Source organism: Psittacula echo (genome assembly GCF_963264785.1).
Source record: "Psittacula echo genome assembly, chromosome: 4".
NCBI classification, from domain to species: domain Eukaryota; kingdom Metazoa; phylum Chordata; class Aves; order Psittaciformes; family Psittacidae; genus Psittacula; species Psittacula echo.
In genome coordinates this window covers 103,078,886-103,101,540 of record NC_137738.1, presented here as the reverse complement: position 1 = coordinate 103,101,540, position 22,655 = coordinate 103,078,886, and the positions used below count along the sequence as shown (strand labels likewise).

The window sequence follows — 22,655 nt, the reverse complement described above, 5'->3', positions numbered from 1 at the left end:
TACAGATAGATGAGATATATATTTTTACATATCCTTATGTAGCAGGAATTAAGCCTGGTCTTGTTAACTCTTCCCATTACTCAGATGAAGACTAACAATCCTCAGTTCAAGGTTGTGAGGTTCCAGGCTTCCAATTTCTCTCAACTCGATGCCTTTGCATCTGGGTTAGCCATCAGTCCTGCTCAAGTAGGGCAGACAACACAAATCATGCCAGCAGCCAAGCCCTGCACCTTTGGGTATCACACCCTGTGTCAGCAAGAAGCCCAAAAGCCAACTCAGGCTTTGAATTGGATCCTTTAAACCAGCAAATTCCACTGCTGTTGACATAAAAGCAGCAAAATGCCAGGTTTATGCAGCTGACGCTTAATTTTATCACCCAGCCACCCAAGGGAACAAAATAAAACCCTGAATACAAGGATAGAAAAAGCTTTGCAAGGCTTGTGCACCAAGGTAGTGACAGCAATGCAGAGGGATGAGCAGGTCTGGTACTACTTATTATATATATCTATAGATAGGTAGCAATTAATGCAGTGAGATACATCTCTAGATAATGCATAAATAGTAGTGCATTAATCTTGCAGAGCTTTTTCTACTCTCATACTTAGGGGTTACGTTTTCCTGGCTTGAGTGATATATACAGATATATAGATAATGCTGCCTATTATATATATACATATACACACACACACACACACACACACACACACACACACGAGATAAGCAGGGTTGAGTCCCCCTGTGGTGCCCTGCAATGAGATGAAGCATTAGAGCTGGGTGGGAGCTCCACCTACACCCATGTGTGTCAGTCATACAGAAGCATTAAAATATAATTTGCTGGTTTATGATGCCTGCATGGTGCACCTAGTCCTCCCAGGAAACGAAAAGCCTATAAACTACCTGTTCCCATCTACGTATTTCATGCTGATAAATCCCACTATTTACAGCTGCTGTACTGGTGAGAAGAGTCTTCAGCTGGTCGCAACCTGACTTGTACCAGTTTCATGCGGTGGCATGATATTTATGCCCAAATGTTCTTGCACAAGATTTATGAAAGAGTGCTCATGCTCCTGCCGACATTGTCAAGTTCAGTATATTTAATCTCATTGTTCAACAAAGTGGCCCCATAAACATGTTATATCCCTTGGCAATAATATCCCAGGGCACGAGAATGCACCAGGCAGCAGAGGATTTAATGGCGTGTAATAATCTTTGGAGAACAAATGTTCCATTAAAAACGAATTTGGAAACGTCTACCTTAATAATATAAGAACCTTAAACTCATTTTCTTGCAACTATTAAATGAATTTAAGTCCCATATGTTCACCACAACTACTACAATATCGGGCAAACAAAACAGAGAGATACAGAACAGACACAGACGTGAGCACAGCTTTGGCTCCAGTCAGTTAGAAAACCATTGCTCCCTCTGTTCTTGAAAAATAAGATTTAAAACCATTATATGACAAGTTGTGGCTGCACACTGCCAAGTATTACTGCTCAAACTAAAGAAAATGTTAATGCTTGTAATGAGCTTACAGTCCTACTACCTCCATATTTCCAGAAGCCCTGTAAGTTACTCTGAAGAGTAGTAACAGTGCTGGAGCATCCGCTGGGATGGGAAGATGCCCACCAGACTGCATAGAGCAAAAAACCTCAGCTCCACCTTTGGTCCTGGGTCCCCCCTGCCACCAAACCGTTTGGACCTTCTCCTACCATGCTCATCTGCATGATGAAGCTCAAAGCCCTCCAAACCCCACCAATCCCAAGTAAAATGGCTGAGCGCAGCAGGGACAGTGCTTTAATTCACCCACTTCACGCTTCCCACACAAGGCTGGTTACAGCCACACCGGTGTGATGCTAAAGCTGCCCTGAGTTGGCAAGTACCAGAGAACAACCTGAGTCATCCTTTTTTTATTGGGGGCCATGGAAACAGCCTGGGAGAGCTGCCACCACTGTACTGCTAATGTAGGAGGCATCACTACACTCTCCATCACCACCACCGGGAACCATCACCATTTATCACCCAGCTTTTGCTTGCCTCCGACACTGGAATTAAACAGGAGCCCTTGCTGTGAAACCCCCATGGCTGCTTTCAGCAGAGCTGTGTGTGCCATGGCCATCCCATAGAAGGCAACAACAATATCTGATGGATCCAAGACATCCATGCACGTCTTAAGCACCTTAGCAGATGGCATTTCAATTGCCATCATCTGAACATTGGATTTCTCTAAATGTTTGAATGGGCTAATCCACATAACCACCCAATATTTTAAAGTGGTGATAACCCCAGAGCCATGAAGAACTCCCCTTCAAGCCAGGACAAAGCCAGCATGCTCTGAACAGGCAAATGTAAAGCCCAAAGATGAATGTACACACAAAGGAACATGGGCGCAACCAGGCATGTCTACAGCCAGAGCAAACAGAGACAAATGGAGACAAGTCCAGAGCAGACAGATGCCTGTAGACAGCAAAAGCAAAGAGCACTGCTGAATACACACATCCAGCAGTGTACGCTGAAGGGAGGACCTTCCTGGAGAGGTAGGGACAATCTATAGGCAGGTCTCTCTAAACACATTGCTCATCTTCACCCCCATCTTCCCCATAAATGCATTTCAGTTTATTTCAGTGACTTCCTTGAGCCTGGTTTAAGATTTTTCCTACCCATTTCCATTTCCTTCAGCTGGCTGCTGCCTCACTGCGGTACACAGTTTGGTGTGAACAGAACAGTCACTCCTTGCACTCGTGAACATCACCAAAGTAGTCACCACACACGCACACGGGACTTGGCTGAGCTTTGATGACTCTCATGAGCTTGTTCTGAACAAGCCTCACTCACTTCCCATACCCCTGCTATTTACAGGTTGGACACAAACCCAGTTCTTCAGCAATCGCTTGGCCTCAAGTGGGGCAGGAGGCCAGTGCGGCACAGGGCCATGACCAGCAGCACTGGCATGCTTATGTACAATACCTGCAAGAGACTATTTCTCTTTTCTGCCGTTACATTTTTCATCTCTTCAAGCAAACTCACGAGGAGTGGAAGCCAGAATGCTACACCCAAGCACCTGGCAACAGATACAGCAAAGTCTAACCACAGCCTAGCCACAGGGGAGCTTCGGTTCCTTCCTCTCCCCACCCTCTGACAAACAAAAAGCCATCATCATTTTCATTTCTGGAGCTCTAGCCAAACGTTCATTTGTTCTTTTCAGAAGAGTGCTTGTTGAGGAGCTGCCACCTTGAAGGGGAAATCTCGAGGCTACAGAGCCCTTCCAAACCATAGGTCCTCCCATCCCATAAATAATGAAGGGATATAGCACAGAGAAAACTACTAACACATCGATTCAAGTGATGCTGTGAGTAACAAGGAAGCTGTGAATACCTCATCCTTAGCAATGTTCAAGGCCAGGCTGCACAGGGCTTTGAGAAACGTGGTATAGAAGAAGGTGCCCCTGCCCACGCCAGGGGGTGGAACTAGATGATTTAAGGTCCTTTCCAACCCAAACCATTCTATGATACTTACAGGCTGTCTTACACAGCTGGGAAGCAAAACTCAGGAGGTTCTCCAGGATCTGTAGCACACATGGTCTCATCTAGCAGCAGCTCATCTGCTGGGGTTCCTGAGTTTTCAGAAAGGCTGGATTTCTGGAGATTCCACACTCCAGCCCTTCTTCAGTAGGGCCAAGTCCCACCAGTCTACCCACAAAACCTGCAGGAACTGACCTCCAGCATCCCAGTACCAATCTGAGCTAGAGCACGTGGAGCTTCCACCACCTACCTACTGAGACAGGTTTTCCAGAGATAGGTGATATTAATTTGTATGCCACACGCAGTGACAAATCCCGATTTTTGATTCTGACACTTGCACAGACCTTGAGGATGAAGCATCACAGGTGGAGAGCACAGCTGAAGGGCACATGCAAGTCAAATTTGAGAACCACAGTGATGCAGCCAAACCCTCCCTTACATTCAGATAAGGGCTCCAAATCACTGCAAACTCAGCTCTGCTCCTGAGCTCAGCCCACCTACCTCCTCCAAGTATCCTCTTGACTCATGCGAAACACAGCCACAGCAGCCTATTTTTACCTCTGAGCACAAATGAAGAGACTGCATGTACAAGCAAGTCAGAATGTGGCACATCCGAACTCCAGCTGATGAGACACAACGGCTCAGCCAAAGGACTTAGAAATCCCGAATCCCTGACACAAATACCTTTCCAAAATGTGAAAATGTCACCAACCTCCACCAAAAAAGGGCAGTTGCTGGAAACTCAGTACCCCCTCCCCCCCTGCTACTGCCCTGCCAGATATATTCCAGATCCTAAAAGGGGAAAATTTTAAAGATGTGCAAGGTCCTACACATTGGTCAGGACAATCACTGGTATCAGCACAAGCTGATGGACTAAGGGATTGAGAGCAGCTGTACCAAGAAGGACTTGGGATGCTGGTGGATGAAAGATTGGGCATGAATCCACAATGCACATTCACAACTCAGAAAGCCAACCACATCCTGGGCTGCATGACCAGCAGGTCAAATGAGATGATACTCCCTGCTTGCATGAGACCCCACCTGCAGTCCTGTACCCAGCTCTGGGCCTCCAACATAAAGAGGATGTGGACCTGTTGGAGAGAGTCCAGAGAAGGCCACAAAGATGCTCAAGAGGGCTGGAGCACCTCTGCTATGGTGTCAGGCTGAGATTTGGGATTGTTCAGCCTGGAGAAGAGAAGCGTCTGGGGAGACCTTAGAATAGCTTCCAGTACCTAGAGAGCCTACAGGAAAGCTGGTGAGGGATGTTTTACGAGGGCATGTAAGGATAGGACAAGGCGGAATGCCTTTAAACTGACAGAGGGGAGATTTACACCTGGTATTAGGCAAACATTTTTCCCTGTGAGGGCAGTGAGGCCCTGGCACAGGTTGCCCAGAGAAGCTGTGGCTGCCCCATCCCTGGCAGTGTTCAAGGCCAGGTTGGACAGGGCTTGGAGCAACCTGGTCTAGCAGAAGGTGTCCCTGACAATGGAGCTAGATGAGCTTTAAGGTCCCTTCCAACACAAGTGTTTTCACAAGTCTAACAGGAGCCTTTGTCCAAACTGAAGGAAAGGACACATGTAAGAATACTTGTTAGCAATTTGCTATTTCCTCCACAGAGGACAGTGCTGGTATCAGACCCTCCCAGCAGCCAGTGAGTCACATCCTCAGCAACCACTGTTTGAGCAACAAACCACTAAATGGTGATGTTTGTGGGGTTTTTTTAAGAAAACAAAAATCTTGCAGGGCAGGAAAGGGACTCCTGACAAAGACTTCCCACACTCTGGAATACAACTCAACCAAACCAGGCAGTGGAGGAATATCTGTGATCAGCCACATGTGGTTATGAACATGTCTCAGACCGAGGAACCTGACGGTCAGCAGGAGACAAGACTTCCCTTTCCCTCCATGGAAAGTCACTTCTATAAGAGCACCCTTGGTCCAGCCCTCCTGGGACCTCTATGTGCTCCTGCCCACTACCACGTGATGCTCCCTCTGCGTCCCCGTGATGGCACTGGGGACCTGCAGAGCAGACTTGCTCCTCCTTTAGTTTAAAAGGGAACGTCCATCATAAGTATTTTATGTAATTATAAAATTTTAAACGGCTTGCACAGAGTTAATCTCCATTATAACCCTCTCGGACAGCTGGTAACCCTGAGCAAGCACACTGCCACAGCCATATAAATATCCAGACATCCGTGGATGCCAACCTGAGGATTAAATTTGCCTCCTGCATTTCCCCCCAACCCAGACAAAGCCTTGGCCAGTGAAGGGAAAGGATCAAAATAAAAAGCCTGCCTTGTTATTCGAGGAGTTATGTGTAAAAGCCCTGCTGAAGTGAGAAATCACAGCCCTCCCAGCACAGAAACCAGTGCTCGGGGCTTGGCAAAACAACCCTGTGCTCAGTGTGTTTTTCTACAAGGACAACACTCCTCTCTGCAGCAGAGCTGCCCTGCTTCCGACACTCAGGCCTACACCTAACACGCAGCCACAAATCCTGATCCCTTATTAAATTAATCCAAGGACCACCCAGGAATTTTGGCCATGGGATAATTTTGCTTTTTAGCAGATTTTGGAGCAAATACACCAGCTTCTCATAGCAGCTTCGCACAGCCCTGCGCACGCTGTGGATAGATGGCTCATGGAGATACATGCACTGAAAATGATCAAGCACTGGTCTTCAGGTCTACTAATGCAATAAGGCTGAAAAGCGAGATATGATAGATCTGCACATGATTAGATTTCCTCCTCTCTTAGAGGAACAGCAGCCTCCATCATTTGCATTTCCCCAGGTTCCCTTTCACCATGAAGCTTGGTCAGCTCCTGCACACACCCTCTGGGAACCACAGAGCTTCCCAAAAGGTCAAGGATGAGTTTGGAGCAAACCTGAGCAGAATTGAATAGTTTGAGGCAGGTGATGTTTTGAACTCATCAGATGTCAGCCCAAAGCTCCCAAGGCAGAGGCTTGTGCTGCAGATGAGGAGTTGCTTCATCCCACCCCAAAGCAGAGCATCATACCTGTGTTGGAGCAAACACAGCATGAAAGGCAGAGCTCCAGGGCAGATGAACAAGCTGCAGTGAGGGAGCATTCCTGTTTTAAGGCTCAGCAGTATCACAGCATCTGTATTCATCATGGTGCCCAGTACATACCTGCCCTTTCCAATTTAATAAGCTCCCTTTCTGCTCAGGTCTCACTTCGCAGAGGTGGACAGGCTGACATTCAAAGACCACCAACACCTTCTGTCTCTCTGTTTTGGCAGGTAGACAAACAAGCTCTCACCTCATGCTCTGTCTGCTAGTGCAAACATTAGGATTCACACACAAGCCCAGGGCTGCCCCTTTCCAGACGTAAGAGCAATTACCAAATTACATTAACAGCAATGGGCGGACCTGCCCTCACTAGATGCTGCCGGCCATCTCTTCCCTACCTGGGCACAAAACCATGAGGCCACCACAGTCTTAGACTGGCGAAGCTTTCAATCCCATTGCTTATCCCTACGCTCTGCAGATGTGTTGAGGAGACAACTGGTTCTGGTGACAGAACACTGGAACAGGCTGCCCAGGGGGGTTGTGGAGTCTCCTTCTCTGGAGACATTCAAAACCTGCCTGGACACATTCCTGTGTAACCTCATCTAGGTGTTCCTGCTCCGGCAGGGGGATTGGACTAGATGATCTTTTGAGGTCCCTTCCAATCTCTAACATACTGTGATACTGTGATACTGTGATACAGAGTCCCCAGGGGTGCATTTCCACATCAGCTCCTCCATCCTCACCCTGCCTTCCAGTGTGATGCTCCTGACACCAAGCTGTGACCCGTTCAGGAGTTGATAGAAGGGAAAACCACCTCTACAAAACAAAATCACTACACTAAGTGGCTTTCATCTCATTTACTAAAACAAGCACTAAGGAGGGGTCCTCAAGTAGCATCCAGTCTCTGTAGAGCTCTGTAGAGCTGTAACCCTGTGGAGCTGCAGATGCCATGCCTGCAGCCATGTTTCCTTATTTAAGTTGAATAGTGAGGGACACCAGGCTTGAGAAAGAATATCCCCTGCTGTGTTGTTTCCATGCACTTGCTTCCCTTCATTAGGTGATCTATAGAAAAGATTAGTTACATGTGAGCTTTTTTAGTTAAGGTGCCATTGTTTTAAAAGCAAAAGAATCAAGCAGTAAACCTCTTCCAACACTAACCATAAATGAGTATCTAATTCCACATGAGGACAAACCCACAGTGACCCAGATGTCTTGATGCATACTGCCAAACACACACATTGGTTATATTCACAAGGGGAAGCTTCAGACCTACAGCATCAGGTTCTCTGAGGTACAAGGAGGTAACACCCTCTTCAACACCCTCAATGACTTCCTTGGGAGCAGAACAAGCTCAAGCCTAGCCCTGGTTCTACACCAAACAAGCTGCACACCAAGGACTATTCCCTATGAGCTGCCAACCAAGAAGATTCTAGCTCCCAGTGTGCCGACAACCAGGCATCCCAACAACTGAGCAACCAAGGTCCTCAGATCCTAACATTCCTCATCTTTCCAGCACCACCCCTCAACTCCCCACTGAGCCATTTTCAGTATATGGTCTTCTACTGATAGTCAAGCCTCAGCTCCATCTCAGCTGCAAACAGCTTCTGCAGAACAGTTTATTTCTCTGATTATTTAACAAGAGACTTCCTCGCTTCGCTTTCACCACCCACTGCAATAATGTGCAATTACAGGACTTGAAGAAAAATTAAAGGGAAGTGGAATCTCATGCCAGGCCAGTGCTGCCAAGATCTGCTCTTCAGACTTTCAACTCCAGGAAAAAATAAATCACCAAACTCCCTTCTTGCCTCTTGTCACATCGCTTCAGGCAGCTCCTTCTACACAGATTTTACCCAAACCCATAACATTTTACACAATCTTTGCCTTTCATCCTCTGCTACTCAATGGGTGAAAGTCAAAAGTCAAACTATCAGCAATTTCTGCAAGATGATTTCAAGCACATCTTCATGTTTGGCATAGACTGATGCCAAATTTGGCATTTCCAAGATGTTCAAGAGACAGACTCCAACACTCAATTTTGACTGAAAGGTTTCTGCAAGATCAATTCCTTACCCTGAGCTGAAAAAAGGAAATGCGTATTTGCTAAAATAAAGCGATTGCTTAGAACAAAGCATTTCGAGTTCGTAGGCTATTCTTGATCTTCTAAAAGAAAGTAGTTGTACAAGGTTAAAACCACAGAGCACTATCAGCCCAGTACCACGTCATTCAGGCACCACATCGATAATTTCTTTGGAAATCATTGGCAAACTGCTTTTCCCCTTTGGATTCCCATCTGCATGCCTACAATGCAAGAGCCAGCTGAAGCAGCAAAAGAGATCTAATTTCTCCAACCACAGCTGCACTGTTGGTGTTGCTCTACCTCCTCAACCCCGTATAGATGAGACTTTGGGGCTTATCTACGTGTCCCTGCTGTGCAGATGGACATGAGGACACATGTGGAGGTAGGCTGGCTGCTAACTCAGGCTGTTAGTCATCACAAGCTCTTCCTAGACCTCTGAGCCATTTAATCCAGTGACAATCGTCAGCATTTGCTGCCCTGGCTGGAATATATCCACGTTAAGGACACAGGTCTAGTTTTAACACCAGCCTCCCAAGCTACTGCTATTTTTAGGTTTGGGTTGTTATTTAAGGCATGTACTATGACTAGAGAGAACACAGGGCAGAGACATCAGTGCACGGGGAGATGAGGACAAGTGAAACGCCCCATGACAACAACTGCTGTTCAGGATTGCACACCTATCTCAACTATTTAAGCAAGTCAGTACAGCAAGTGCCTTCAGGGACTGGGCAAGAGTTTGAGCCACTGCTGCCACCCTAAAATCTGCCTCTTCGGGAAAGCAGCCCAATCACAGCAAGATGTCTTTGTTCCAGCACCTAGCAGTGCTAGTACCACCCTGGCCATGCTTCACCCAGAGCTGATGGGCTTGAAGCAAATAGTAACACAATCCTCCAAAGAGGCAAAGCCTTGCAGGTCCATCTGGTGGGATGCTGTTGCAACGGCATCCACCCAAGTACAGCTCCTCCACGCACAGGCTGCAGTGCCTACGTCAGACTCTGTCTTCCCTTTCAAAGGTTAAAGCTGTTTACCGAAAGGATTAGGAGGGAGGAGATGGCAAACTAGGAAGAAGCTGGGGGGAGACTTTGTGCAACAACTACGCACACAGGATTTGCCCTGACGATAAGCGTGCCCCAACCCCTTGTCGGCATGGCCAGCCAATGTACAGGTAGGGAGGTCATACTGATGTGGGTGCACTGCCAATACCAGACCCTGGGCCTTCACCCCCAGACGATTTAAGCCAAACTGCTTGCCCTCCACACCCCTACTGCAACCACAAACCAGGTTGATGCCTGAAGATGTGGTGAGCAGCTGTGGTCCTCACATTATGGACGCTTTGCTCTGGGTGCCTACAATGGAGGGATCCAAGCTGGCAGCACCGGAGGGAAAAGACTTCCTCTCTGCAATAGCCTGAAGCCTATTCCTAGCTATATTCATCCTTGCCTGAAACACTGCTTCAGGATGAAGCATGACTTGGGTACAAACACTGCTAGAGCAGCAGAAACCTAAGCTATGACGCTGCAGCTCTGCAGTACATCTTAGCTGTACAGGCAGTTATTAAGTAAAAGGTCAATTTCCCCATGGCATTACATCTTCTCTCATTTCAAGTAAACAGTTTCAAGAGCCAGACGTTTCAATAAGAAAACCAAAGAGGGATTTATACACCACCATGGAGCAGAGCAATTTCCATATCCGACATAACAGAGCACAACCACCAAGTAAGAACTAACAAGCAAGGCCCTTTCAGCTACTTGTAGAATAAACTAGGTTGGAAAAGACCTTTAGGATCACCAAATCCAACCGCTACCCCAGGACTGCCAAATGCAACAGAATGTGGGCAACACCAGAGCTGCACTAAAAGCAAGACAAAGCATTAACTGGTTTGTGCTTGTCTGTCTGCCTTCATTGCACAAAGTTCAACTGAGGACATTCAGTGGCATGAGGAAGTCATGAAGCCACCCATGCCAACATGGAAACAGCGTGACTGCTGCAAGAATGACTGGGAGGGATGTGAAAAACTGCCCGGCCAGGAACCCAGAATAACAGGGCAATTTGCCTCCAGACCTGAGAGACTTGATCAGAAACTGGGCCAGTTTATCACCTAAGTGTGGTTTTGCTTTGTTATATCCACCTTATTTCCCAAGACAACGGGAAAAACTTAACTATCTCGTGAATCTGATGCACTAGCTGAATTCAGCTGTTAAAGGATGACAAAGACTGATCATGGGAAGCACAGGATGACCCATGAATTATGCTGTCCCTCAAAGGATGACAAGAGCTGGGAGGTGGGGTTATACCTAAATGGGCTATACTTAAATGGGTTATACAACTCAGCCCCTGCTCTGACATGCTCCAAAAATCAGGAAGGAGTCAGAAATTCAACCAACATGTAATTAGGTCTTGGAGGAAAAAAATATTACTACAAGTTAGCAACAAGCTGCTGCTTTTAGTCAGTGAACCATGGCCAAAGCCATGTAGTATTTCTGGTGGTGCCCACAAATAAGGATGTCTAATAATGCTTAAAACTCCACTGAAGATCACTCACCATAGCCTCATGGACCATGCTTTGGGTACCACAGATTTTAGAGACAATAGGGTGCAAGTGTTATTGGAAAAAATTACCACAAATGGAAAAAACCTCAAGAAACCTCACCTCAAGAATTCAAAAGATTTAAAAGGAAATTGGCAAGTTGCACAAACACAGGAAAAGTCAAAAAGCTAATTCCAACAAGATCTTACTGGTTCCATAAATGCACTAATGAAGGCAAACAAAGGGCACGTCTATTAATCAACAGGAAGGAGAAGAGAGTACATGACATAAGACGTCCCTACTCAAAGCCTCCTTTGCTTTGTACTTAAGCACTCAAGGATGACTTTCAAAGACTTATCTTGTAAATCTTCCAATCTTTTTTTTCAATCCGTTCTTTATTTGCTTCCCCCTTGTTAAATGTGCTTTTCTAAAGGTTAACTGTGAACGGATGTTTAAGGTTGAGCAACCTCAACCTAAAGTACAGACTCATCAGTGCTGTCTACACAGGATAAGGGGGGGGGGGGCAAAACTGCCTCTATAGCTTTGTGAGGAAGAACCATGCATCCTACTAGGGAGATCACAGCTCCTTGGTGTTCATGTACATGCCACCATTGATTTTTACAAATTTCAATATAATGACCACAACCGGTCATCTTTAAACCTCATCAAAAGCTGACAGCAAGTCATCCACCAAAAGAAGAGAAAGCATCACAAAGCAGAGCTTCCAGGAAGGCTTCACAGCACTCATGGAGCTGTGACAGAACCTTTAAGAACAACCTTCCAGCATGGGCAAAGGGCTGGGGACACAGGCCAGCAGTCAGGATTTAGGGCTAAGAACCTGAAACTCAGGCACTGCCAAGAGGCACAGGATGACTCAGCCTCCCAGAAACAGATGGGGTGAGGGAAAAGGGAAGACACAAAAGGCAACCAGATCCATGCCTGAGTCACCAAGAAAATAAGGAGTATGCTAAACAAGAAAAATGGAAAGAGGTATAGAGGGGAAGGAAAATGAGCCTTCATTCAACATCCTTTCTACCAAAGATGGTGGGAAGAAGGAGAGGAGCTGGAGTGAGTAGGTATCATCGCCTCCATTAACCCTTCCTTCAGGAGCAGACACACACCATGGGAACAGGAAGGTGGAGAAGCCAAGATGAAGAAACAAAGGAACCAGTATATGGGCTTTGTCCTTGCAACAAGACCCAGCAAGTTAGAAAAGACAGGTCACTGGATGTGAAGTCAGCCCCTCTAAAGCACCGCACAGGACACTGAAGAGGACACAGCCCCCCGTGGCCCCCAGTCACTACTGCTCACCATGCCCATTGCAGTAATAGATCCACTTCTCTCTGTTCTGCGTCGGGGTGGTGGACTTCTTCATAATAGCTTTTTCCACAATGGCACTGGGATCTTGCCTGGGCCCCTTCTTCAGAGTCCGTGAGCTCTTTCTTACGCTGCAGACAACGATAACCACCAGGACCAGCAGCAAGAAGAGGACGATCATCCATGGCAAGTGTTCGTTGATGTCAAAGTGCTGGTGGACATTCGGTGGACCTCGCCGGGGGGGTCTGTATGGGACACTGGACTTCTCACCCCCCACCATCTCTAATGATGGCTGCTTCTCCAACCCTTGGCTGGTCTGCTTGTGCCGGTAGCTCTGTGCCTGGCTGGTGGCACCAGAGCCAGCAAGGGTCCCACCAGCGCTATCTGTCTCGTTGGCTGAGGTTTCATTGTAGTAGCTGGCCGCCATGCCGCTGGACATGTGTGGCACTGGAGAGGGGACAAAACCAGGAACTGAAGAGTTCAGACCTGTGAAAAGAGAAGAGAGTTCAGTGCCACAGCACCGGAGATGCGATACGGCATCACATCACAGTCTAAGACCTGCCTGAGCATCTGCTTGGCCAGCAGACAGAAACCCAACGCCAGACAGCGAGAAAGGGAAGAGGTGAAATTGAGGTTTGACTCTGGGAACAGATGGGTATGGTTACAGAGATAGGTTCAAGGTAAAATTGACCCTTGCTGGTTAAGACTAGTGGCAGCTAATTAAAAAAATGAGTTCTTAAAGGCATGTTGTCAATCTGTGTTTGTCCCACATTCAGTATTTCTGAGGGAGTTTTTTCTTTCTTAGGTTTACAGACATTAGTTTTACTCCTGTTGTGGAATTTGGTTTTTTGGGGGCTAAAAATACAGGACAGTTTGGAGGCCTAGTATCCTTCTACTGGGTTTTATTAAGGAAGCACTAGCTTCTTTATCAGCACTGCAAGCAGCTGTGGATGCCATCAACTACAAAACAGGTTTCTGTAGCAACAGAAGACACCAAACTTCCTCCGAAGAGCTACTTTCCATCTTTACTGAGTTTTCTTATCAACCAACAGCTCTCAGGTCCCAGCCAGATAGAAGCAGGGTGAGAAAAGGAAGGGCTGCTGTGGCAAAAAACTAGAGCTTACTTTGGAAATTGAAGATCACGTCTCATCCCATCTGAGCCAGAGCGGCTGTAACCACTAACCAGACTGTGCCTCTGAGCCGGTTATCCAAAACATTCTGACAAGGATGTGAACAGCGAAAATGCTTTAACTTTTCCCTAATTGTCTACAGTTGACTTCAACATTCAGGGAACACCTCCTGGCCTTTCCCAATGACACACCAATATACTATCAAGCTTTGAAACCTAACAAGGAAAAGTCACTGGAAGTCTACCACTGTCAACACTTCCCTATTGTATTTACCAACTCAGGCATTCAGACCATCAAAAGTTGCATTTTTTTCAATTAGAATGCCCTATCCAAGACACTGTAAGGAACTCCTTCCCAGGGAATGCTGAGCACTGCCTCAAATGGGGTCCTACAGCACCAACGCAACTAGCCACATCTCAGTAAAGACTATCATGATGTACCATTTCCAAATAAGCAAGAGAATAGGGAATTTAACCTGGGCCTCCCCACCAGTGATAACTAATGGAAATCTTAGAGATTCTGAAGAAAAAATGTTATAGGACAGGCTAGGCTCCTGGGCAGCTCATTTAGCAATGGTTCCCATTCACGCCAATACACAGGGGAAATGAAGCAAGGGAAGCATGGGCATGAAAGCAGTGAATTCATCAGAGAAGGAGCCCGGTAGAACAAAGCTCCTCTCCCCTATGGGTTTTCCTGCTGCATCCCACCTCACGTTTGCCACAAATGGACAGAGACTTGAGCCAGCACAACACAGAGACAGGAAATGAGGCTGGGAATGTAATGTCCTTTCAGTTCAAACAGTAGGATGGCCAGAAGTTCAATCATTACTACAGTCCCAGTGAAAATGTTATTGAATGTAGTTTAACACAAGCGAGGGCAATCTCATGCACTCTGGAGCTGCCTTCTGGCCAAGAAGCAAAAGCATCACCCACAATTTAAACCAGGTTGCCCTTTAACAGCCTAAAACCAACCATGACCGAGGCGGAAACGCAATACCACAACCAAAACCACATCTGTGTTTCAGTGGTGGACATTACCTTTGGGAAGCTGAGCAGTGGGTGGAGCTTCATAGGGCTCTTCACCCACTTCGGTGCTGGACGAAGTCAAAGACGTGTTCGGGAGAGACGCTGGAGAACCACAGACATTGTCACTCTCCTTTGTCCCTGGCTTGATGACCACCATGTTTTTCCCAAAGCAGTCAGTGTATGTTTTGCACTTCATCACACTAGAAGGCACATCAGAAAAGGTACCACGAGGGCACGGCTTGCACCTAACGTCTTCCGTCTCGGTTCCTTTCTTACGGACGCCCCAGCCGACCGGGCACACCGTGTAAGGGACGCAGGTATCGTTCGTCTGAAACGTACCAGACAGGCAAGTGCACTCGCGGTCAGTCAAGGCAGTACAATGAGTTTTCTCAATCATCGGCAGTTCACAGGGCTTTCTACAAGGGTGGCACCGCTCTATGCCGTTCTCATGCTTAGTAAAGGTCCCATCTGGACAAGGGCTGCACTCTCTTAAGGTACTCTTTGTACAGTGTTTAGACACATAGGTTCCTGCAGGACATTTATCACAGATCAGCTCTTGACTGGTGGCACGGTCAAGGTGGCGGTACTTGCCAGGGGAAAGGCTGATGGCATTCTGCTCGGAGGTCAGCTTCAACTGACCATCAGCGGTGCCAAGGAGCATGAGCAGCTGGAAGACAGACAGGAGATATTAGTCAGCAACAGCATGAGATGGGAGCCCTCTCTGCCAGCAATCCCGTGCAGGGTCACAGGGGATGTCCCAGAGCCTTGGGACCTTGGAAGTGTTACTACACCCAGGGAAGCAACCTCAGCAGGGTCAGAGTGGAAGAGAACCAGTAGAGGTAGCACCACGCTCTCCAAACACATCACCAGCTACAATTATAATCCCTTAAATCTGACACCATGGTTCTAAGTGACACTAAGCACCATTTACACTGCAACCCTGACAGGGTGGTAAACATCGCTAATTGTGTTTCAGCGGTACGTGCTACCTGCCACCTCAGGAGAATTCAGACCAGCTTTGCATTTCAAGGCTGAGGTTCTCCAGCACAAGCCAGGCGCTTGCCAAGAACACCAAAAACACATGCCCGTGGCAGCTCTGACCTGTAAAACTTCCCTCCTCTGCATCTGTTAATCTGCACTTGTCCAAATAGTTACCTTTAATAAATAACACGAACAGTGATAAAATCCAGGCTAGCAGCTACTACCGGGCTATTTCTCAGCACCTCTGCCTTTCCATGAGTTTTAAGACCCTGTGTAAGGTTTGGTGAGATGCTCTGCTTTGAGTCTCCAACTACATCTGAACCCACTTTAAATCAGATGCATTACCAACAGGAGAGAAACCTGATGCTATTTTTAAGCTCTTTGTGGAGCTCAGTTCCTCACTGCATCAGATAAGGTCTCCAGTTTTTAGACACTAAACAGCACCCAGCTGGGCTTGGCTACCTGATGGCTACAAATCTGTTTATCTCCACCTATTCACATTTCCAAGGCTTTATTCCCTCAATTCCTCTGCATCGACGCTGCTCTATCCCTAAGAGAAACTCCATCTTCCAAGTCAGACCTCTGCTTCCTGCCAAAGACTTCTTGTCCACAGATTTAACAGATTTAATGTCAGTTACACCAGCAGAGATAAGATACTAAGAACAAAAGGCATTTCGAAAGAAAGGCTGACAACCTCACACAGCAGGCATCAATAGAAAGCACATTTCCAAACATCAGCAGGCTGAGTTAGAAGAGGGAGAGAGGAATGAGCCAACGTTACCTTGAATTTCCAAAGCTGCTTTCTACACTGAAGGTAAAAAGACCACAGACCCCAACACTTTCCAACTGCATAGCCAGGCACATAAATCGCTTGGCTGTGTTACACAAGCCTTCGCCTCTTGCTCTGCTACCTATTCTGGGCCACCAGCCAACAAAAATAAATTCAGAAGAAAAAAAAAAAAGGCAAAAGAAGGCTCCCAACAACATGACTCTGCAGAAGACACATCGCAGCACAGCCGCAAGCCTCGCCGCGGCATTTCTGGTGCAGTCTGCTGCTTCCTGGAAACACACAGCACATTGCTGTTTCACCTGCTCAATAAGTTACAGCTCGGGATTTGCACAAAACACCTTGAGTTTCAGTGTTTTATTTGCTTTTCTCCCGAAGCGGCAGCAATTACAGAGCAGGCAGAAGCAGGCAAGCCCGCAGGAGCTGATGGGGATCCTGCCGCGGCCAGGCTAATTACAGCACGTCAAATTACGAAGCAGGGCTGCCCTGGCAGGCACCAAAGGCTTACAGGAGGTATTTTATTTCTCCCCTCCCCTAAGACACTATTTAACAAAGCGCTTAGACGGCTCTGAGGAAACCTGCCCGCTGCCCCTGCCCCCCCCCATAATCTTCATGACACAACCCTGCATTAGCAAACCAGATTCAGCAGGATGCAGCCGCTGGAGGTTGTATGGGGGGTTACCTGTGTCACTCATCCTTGTCCCCAAGACAGTGCCAAGCAGACAGGGTGTTTGGAGAGGGAGGACACACAGCAGCTCTCCTGCCTTGCTGGGGATGACCTGCATGCTGCTGTCTAAGATCCTGATTTCTCCCTCTGCATTAAGCCAGACCTCAGGAAACCCACAGACAACCTTGCATGTGCCTCAAGTCCCCCCTGTTCTCCCTTTTCATCTTCACCATCATGCCATCACTCATCTGGGTAACTAAAGCCAGTGGGACGTGCACTACTGTACCAGTACTGTACAAACCTGCACCAGGTTTGGTTTTGTTCGCTTTTGGGTTGTTGGGTTTTTTTAACCTGATCTCAAGCAAAGCAGCAATGAAACTTTCACACATCTCCAGTTCTTCAGCTGCAGGCTGAAGGGACAAGCTTGCAAGCTTAGGGACAGCAGCAAGTCCCCACAAGGGGAGGCTAAGCAACGCTGAGCATCTATTATTTATTCAGTTCGGCACTTCTAGTCCTTTAAAAAATACCCCAGCTGCTCAGGTTTCATGGCTGGCCCCCCTCAGATCTGTCAAAGAAGGGGCCAGGAGCAGGAGGATGTCTGTAACAAAAAGGGGTGTCTGCTGGTTTGGTCCCTCATCCTCAGGACTATCCAGCCGTATGCAAAACTAAACCCTTCTGGTTGATACACCCAGCTTCAGTAGTGAAAGCAGCAAAGCAATGAAGCAAGCTCTGCTCAGCCACTGCATTTCAGTTCATTACTCCAATACTAAATAAAGTGTATAGAGTAACAAGAAAAAACACAGAAAAAAAGAATGGGTGCAAGACAACACTAATAAGCAGATTTGGTTTCAAGCAGTTTCGGTGCTGCTGTCTGTGCCCAATGCAGGAGCACGTCTCAACACTGAAGCCAAAAAGATTAAGTGGGACAGGACTGTTATGATCCCAAAAAGCATTCCCAACTCAGCACCAACACCCTGCACCACACTGGCAAAGACACTTCCCACCCATTTCAACCTATTCCAACACATGGACGTTTTATGGCACGAGGAAAGCAGATCAGGCTCGGTCAGGGAAATGGCTCAAACAAGGGCATCTTCATGTTCAAACACTGCAAACAAACTCTCAAGCCAGCAGCACCCCACAGCAGATGTGGGCATGACCCACCTTGCCATCATCCAGCTTGATGACCCTATCTCAATGGTCACATCTACACCATGCCTCCATTACCCTCTTAAATAACTGCATGCTGCAGGAGAGACCCAGTGGGCAATTCACACAGTAAATAGCTTTTAGGGGGCTACAAGCTTCCTGGGCACACAAATGGGGGATGTGGCTGGGAATGCAACAGCTCATTTGAGACCCGAACCTGCTTAGTGAGTCAAAACACCAGCAGAAAGTTAGTGGATCAACAGATATCTGTGTCTTGAAACAGGGTGACACCTCGAGACAGTCATAGATTTGGGTTGTGTACAGTGCCACCCTGCTGCCAGCCCTGCAGAGAGGCAGCCATAAACCTGAAAAATAAAAGAAAGAAAGAAAGAGAAAAGAAAGAAACCCGAGCAGCTAAACACAGGGCACCCCCGGCAGAGAAGAGCAGGAGAAGCACCAAGAGTGCTAAATTGATGCTCTAGGAACCATTTCCAAGCAAACCCAGCAGATTTTGGTAGAAATGGCAGCAGGCTCCATGGGAATGCCTTGGCACAGGTCAGGTATAGGCTGCACAGCCTGCCACCCTTCCTGAAGGTTGCCTGCACCCCCTGCTAATCAGCACCAGGAAGTCACTTGTGACATTAAGAGAAGAGACAAAAACTGAAAACCAAACCTAGAAAGACAAATGAACTGTTCTGGAAGTTTTATGGTAACTTTGCAGGCAGAAGCAGCCCACCTCCTGCCTTGCTCACTGTAGAAAGGATCAAGTTACTCCAAAAAAGTTGCCCGTGAGGAGAGTATTGAAGAGCAAAGCAAGTTTCTACTTCTTGCAATGCAAACCAGCGATTTCAGCTGGTTTGGGGTTTATGAAACCAAAAGTCCAGGGCTTACCCTGCTCAGCAGTCCCTTTACTACATCTCGAAACTCAAGCAGCCAAACTTGCCAAAACAGCAGCACCAGCAGCACATCTGGTCCCCATGAAGGAAAACCCAGCAGCTATTCCCTGCAGCCAGTGCAGACCAAGGCTCAAAAGCACCCCTGGCAGCCACAGCTGTGCTCCAAGCTGATGAAATCCCTCAGGCTCCCAAAAGCCCCCAGTCAAAGCAAGGTGACACCGCACTAGTTTGAGGCAAGGGCATGGAGAGAAATGGTGAAAACTACCTTACAGCAGCTAGCGGGAGCCTGAAGCGTTCACCAAGTGAGGGAAACCATGACCAACACCAGACTTATGCAATCTCTGCTGAGCTGCTATTGCTCAAAAAACAAGCGGCCAAGCGGATTCAGGTTTGCTGCACCAGTACGAGACCCACCAACTACTGATTTAAACACTTCCATCAGGCTGGAAAGACATTAATTCCTTCTAAGGACAACGGAGATTGCCCAAAATCCTGAAGATGAAGATGCTGGATGAAGAAACCCCTGACTGGTGGCTATGGGAGCATCCTGCCAGCTCACGAGCGAACGGGAGTTTTGCCTTACAGCCCGCTTGCTCATCCCATCAGCACACACAGAGGTTTGAGTACACCCATGCACAAACAACATTTGTGCTTGCCTGCTCAGTCTCAGATTCATTCTGCAAAATTGCCGTTGTATTTCCCTACACCGTTGTGTCACACTTCCCCCGCTACTCTCCCACCCTTCCCTCCATACCAGCCATTCCCGACTGACCTCCAGGACTCCAGCCGGAGCTCTATATCTCAAGGTCCCCATCAGCATCTCATCTTCCAGACACACAGCAGCACTCGCCTCTCCCAGCAGGAAACCAGCAGTCAGGAGCACCCAGCCAGCATGGTGCACGGACCCTGGCTGCTCCACGACTGAACCCTTTGCCTTCAAAGCAAGGAGGCTGTTTCCCACCTAATGCTCTCGCAGCTTTAGATTATTTTCTGTTTACACAGATTCCTGTCAAGCCAGCACCAGCTTGCTAAGATCCACCTTGAGTTCAAGAGCAAGTGCACTCCCCGGTTACACAACCCAGCCACAGCAGCTGCGGCGTGTGCCTGACACACTGAATTACCATCTCTTCCCAAAGAAACAGGACATAGCCATAAAACGCTTGACTGGGAAGGGCCCTACCCGGGCAGGTAAACCTGGAGGCGAACCTGCCGGAAAATATTCTTATGTTAAGTGAGGACAAACGCCTGCAGTTTGCAGCTGTGAATTCTGTTGCCTGTCCAAAAGGTGGAGAAAAGCAGCTAGGAGGGGATGGATGGATGGATCCCAGCCCAGCGCCAAACAGTGGGAGCGGGACACGGGGGCAAAACACGGAGCTGCTCAGACTTCAAGGTGGGGCGCAGCCCTGGGTGAAGGCTGCGGGAAGGATGCTGCAGGGGACGGCGAGGATGGAGCAGCGGATGTCGCACCCAGCCAGTGCTCGCCGCAGGGCTGGGGATGGCAGCATCCCCCAGAGATAGCACAGGGGAGCACCCACACCGTACGGGCCCCTGAATGAGAGACGGTGACATCCAAATACCTGCATACCCCCAAAACACACCCCTGCCCACCTGCCCCCCCCCCAGCCAGGCAGTACTCCCCACACACTCTCTCGAGCAGAAGGGCGGGCGGCAGTCCCGCACTGCAGCACGTCCCCACCCCGCGGATACGCGGATCTTGCGCCGGCGGCACCTCTGCACTCGCGGAGCGCGCAGGGACGGAGGGGCACGGCACCCCCGCTCCACTCACCGTGAGGAAGCCGGCGAACACGGCGGCGCTCGGGCACGCCGCGGCGGCCCCCATGGTGGCGGCCGGGGCCGGATCCGCCGCGCCGCGGGGCTGCCTCAGGCGGCGGGTCGCGGTGCCAGCGGCGGCCGGCGCGGGCTGGCGCCCATGGCGGGGCCGGGGCGGGGGCCGGCCGGGGCGGGGGCCCTGCCGCCCGCCGCGCTCCCACCTGCCTGCGGGGCCGCCGGCTGCGCACTGCCGCGGCGGGGCGGCGCGCACGTGGGGCGGCGCGGCGGGGCGGGGCGCTTTGTGGCGTCACCCGCCCGCGCAGGAGCGCGCACAAGGGCGCCCCCCGCCCCGCCCCGCCCCACCCCACCGTGTTCCATCCGCGGCCGCGGAAGAGCCGCGCGCTGCTTGCAGGCGCCGCCATGCGGTGCGGAGCCTCGTCCTCCCCTTTCTCCATGCGTCCTGCGCGGCGGTCCGCGCCGGCGGAACACCGCGCCCGGCTCTGCCGGAGGTATTAACTCAGCGCTGCTTCGCGCCGCGGCTCCCCAGCTGGTTCACCCCGGTGACCCGCCGTCCCGCGGGGCTCGGGGCCATGTACACAGCGCTCCACTGGAGCGATAGCACTGCTCTGCCAGGCGAAATCTATCCCTGTGCCAAGCATCCATACATTGAGGGTATGGAAAATCGTGGAATCACAAAATGGTTTGGGTTGGACCTTACAGCTCATCCAGTTCCAGCCTCCTGCCATGGGCAAGGGACACCTTCCACTAGAGCAGGTTGCTCCAAGCCCCGTCCAACCTGGCCTTGAACACTGCCAGGGATGGGGCAGCCACAGCTTCTCTGGGCAATCTGTGCCAGGGCCTCACCACCCTCACAGGGAAGAACTTGTTCCTAGTATCCAATCTAAATCTCCCCTCTTTCAGTTTAGAGCCATTTCCCCTTGTCCCATCCCTACTTTCTCTTGGTAAAAGTAGGACCCTATGCAGTGTCATTGCCTTCACTGCCTGGACTTCTACAGAAGGATGACCATCTCTCACCCACCAGGGACCTAAGGGATGGAAGTGCTGTGTAGGAAATGCGCTTGCTCCAGCTCTGCTGTGTGTTGCTTTAGCATCTCCGTCCACCATCCTCTCTATAAATGGGATAGGCACAGTTTCTTTTCCTTGTCAAAGTTTTGCTTGGGTGATGCGAGCATGTGGAAACGGCAGGGTGGTGAGTGTTCAACACCATCACATTTTGGGTTGTGATGTTATTTTTTTTTCCTTTGTTCTCCAACATCAGACCAGATATAAGGAAGAAATTTCTCATGACAAGCGTCATGAAACACTGGCACAGGTTGCCCAGAGAAGCTGTGGCTGCCCCATTCCTGGCAGTGTTCAGGGCCAGGTTGGATGGGGTTTTGAGCAACCTGGTCTAGTGGAAAGGTGTCCCTGCCTGTGTCGGGGGTTGGAAGTGGATGATCTTTAAGGTTCCTTCCAACCCAAACCATTCGATGATTTTGTGAACATGTAGCCCATTCCCTGTGATTGAGGGAAGTGTCAGGGAGCAAACACATCCTTGCATGAGTGAGGCTTACCTGGAAATGTGAGGGTGGTTACAGCAGAGACAGTGCCCTCATGGACCATCCTGCAGTACCTGAACAGGGTGGGCAGAGCGAGGTGCTGGTCACAACGTCTGTTGATGGCCATGGCAGGTGATGGAAACAGATCCAGGTCTATCCAGGGAGCCAAGAGGAGCAGGAGATGGGGCCAGAGACAGGACTGGAAGGGCTCCGATGAAAGT

General features: G+C 49.0%; 1 protein-coding gene across 1 annotated transcript in view; it reads right to left on the bottom strand.

The window, feature by feature from the left end:
* Positions 1-20,945, bottom strand: part of TNFRSF21 (TNF receptor superfamily member 21) — a gene marked incomplete at its 5' end in the record, with an annotated part of 31,308 nt that extends 10,363 nt beyond the window's left edge. Inside the window, 3 exons of the mRNA XM_080616355.1 lie at positions 12,465-12,956; positions 14,638-15,292; positions 20,892-20,945. Of these exons, the coding sequence (XP_080472481.1) occupies positions 12,465-12,956; positions 14,638-15,292; positions 20,892-20,945 (1,201 nt within the window). The remainder of the gene's footprint in view (positions 1-12,464; positions 12,957-14,637; positions 15,293-20,891) is intronic.
* Positions 20,946-22,655: the final 1,710 nt, after the last annotated feature.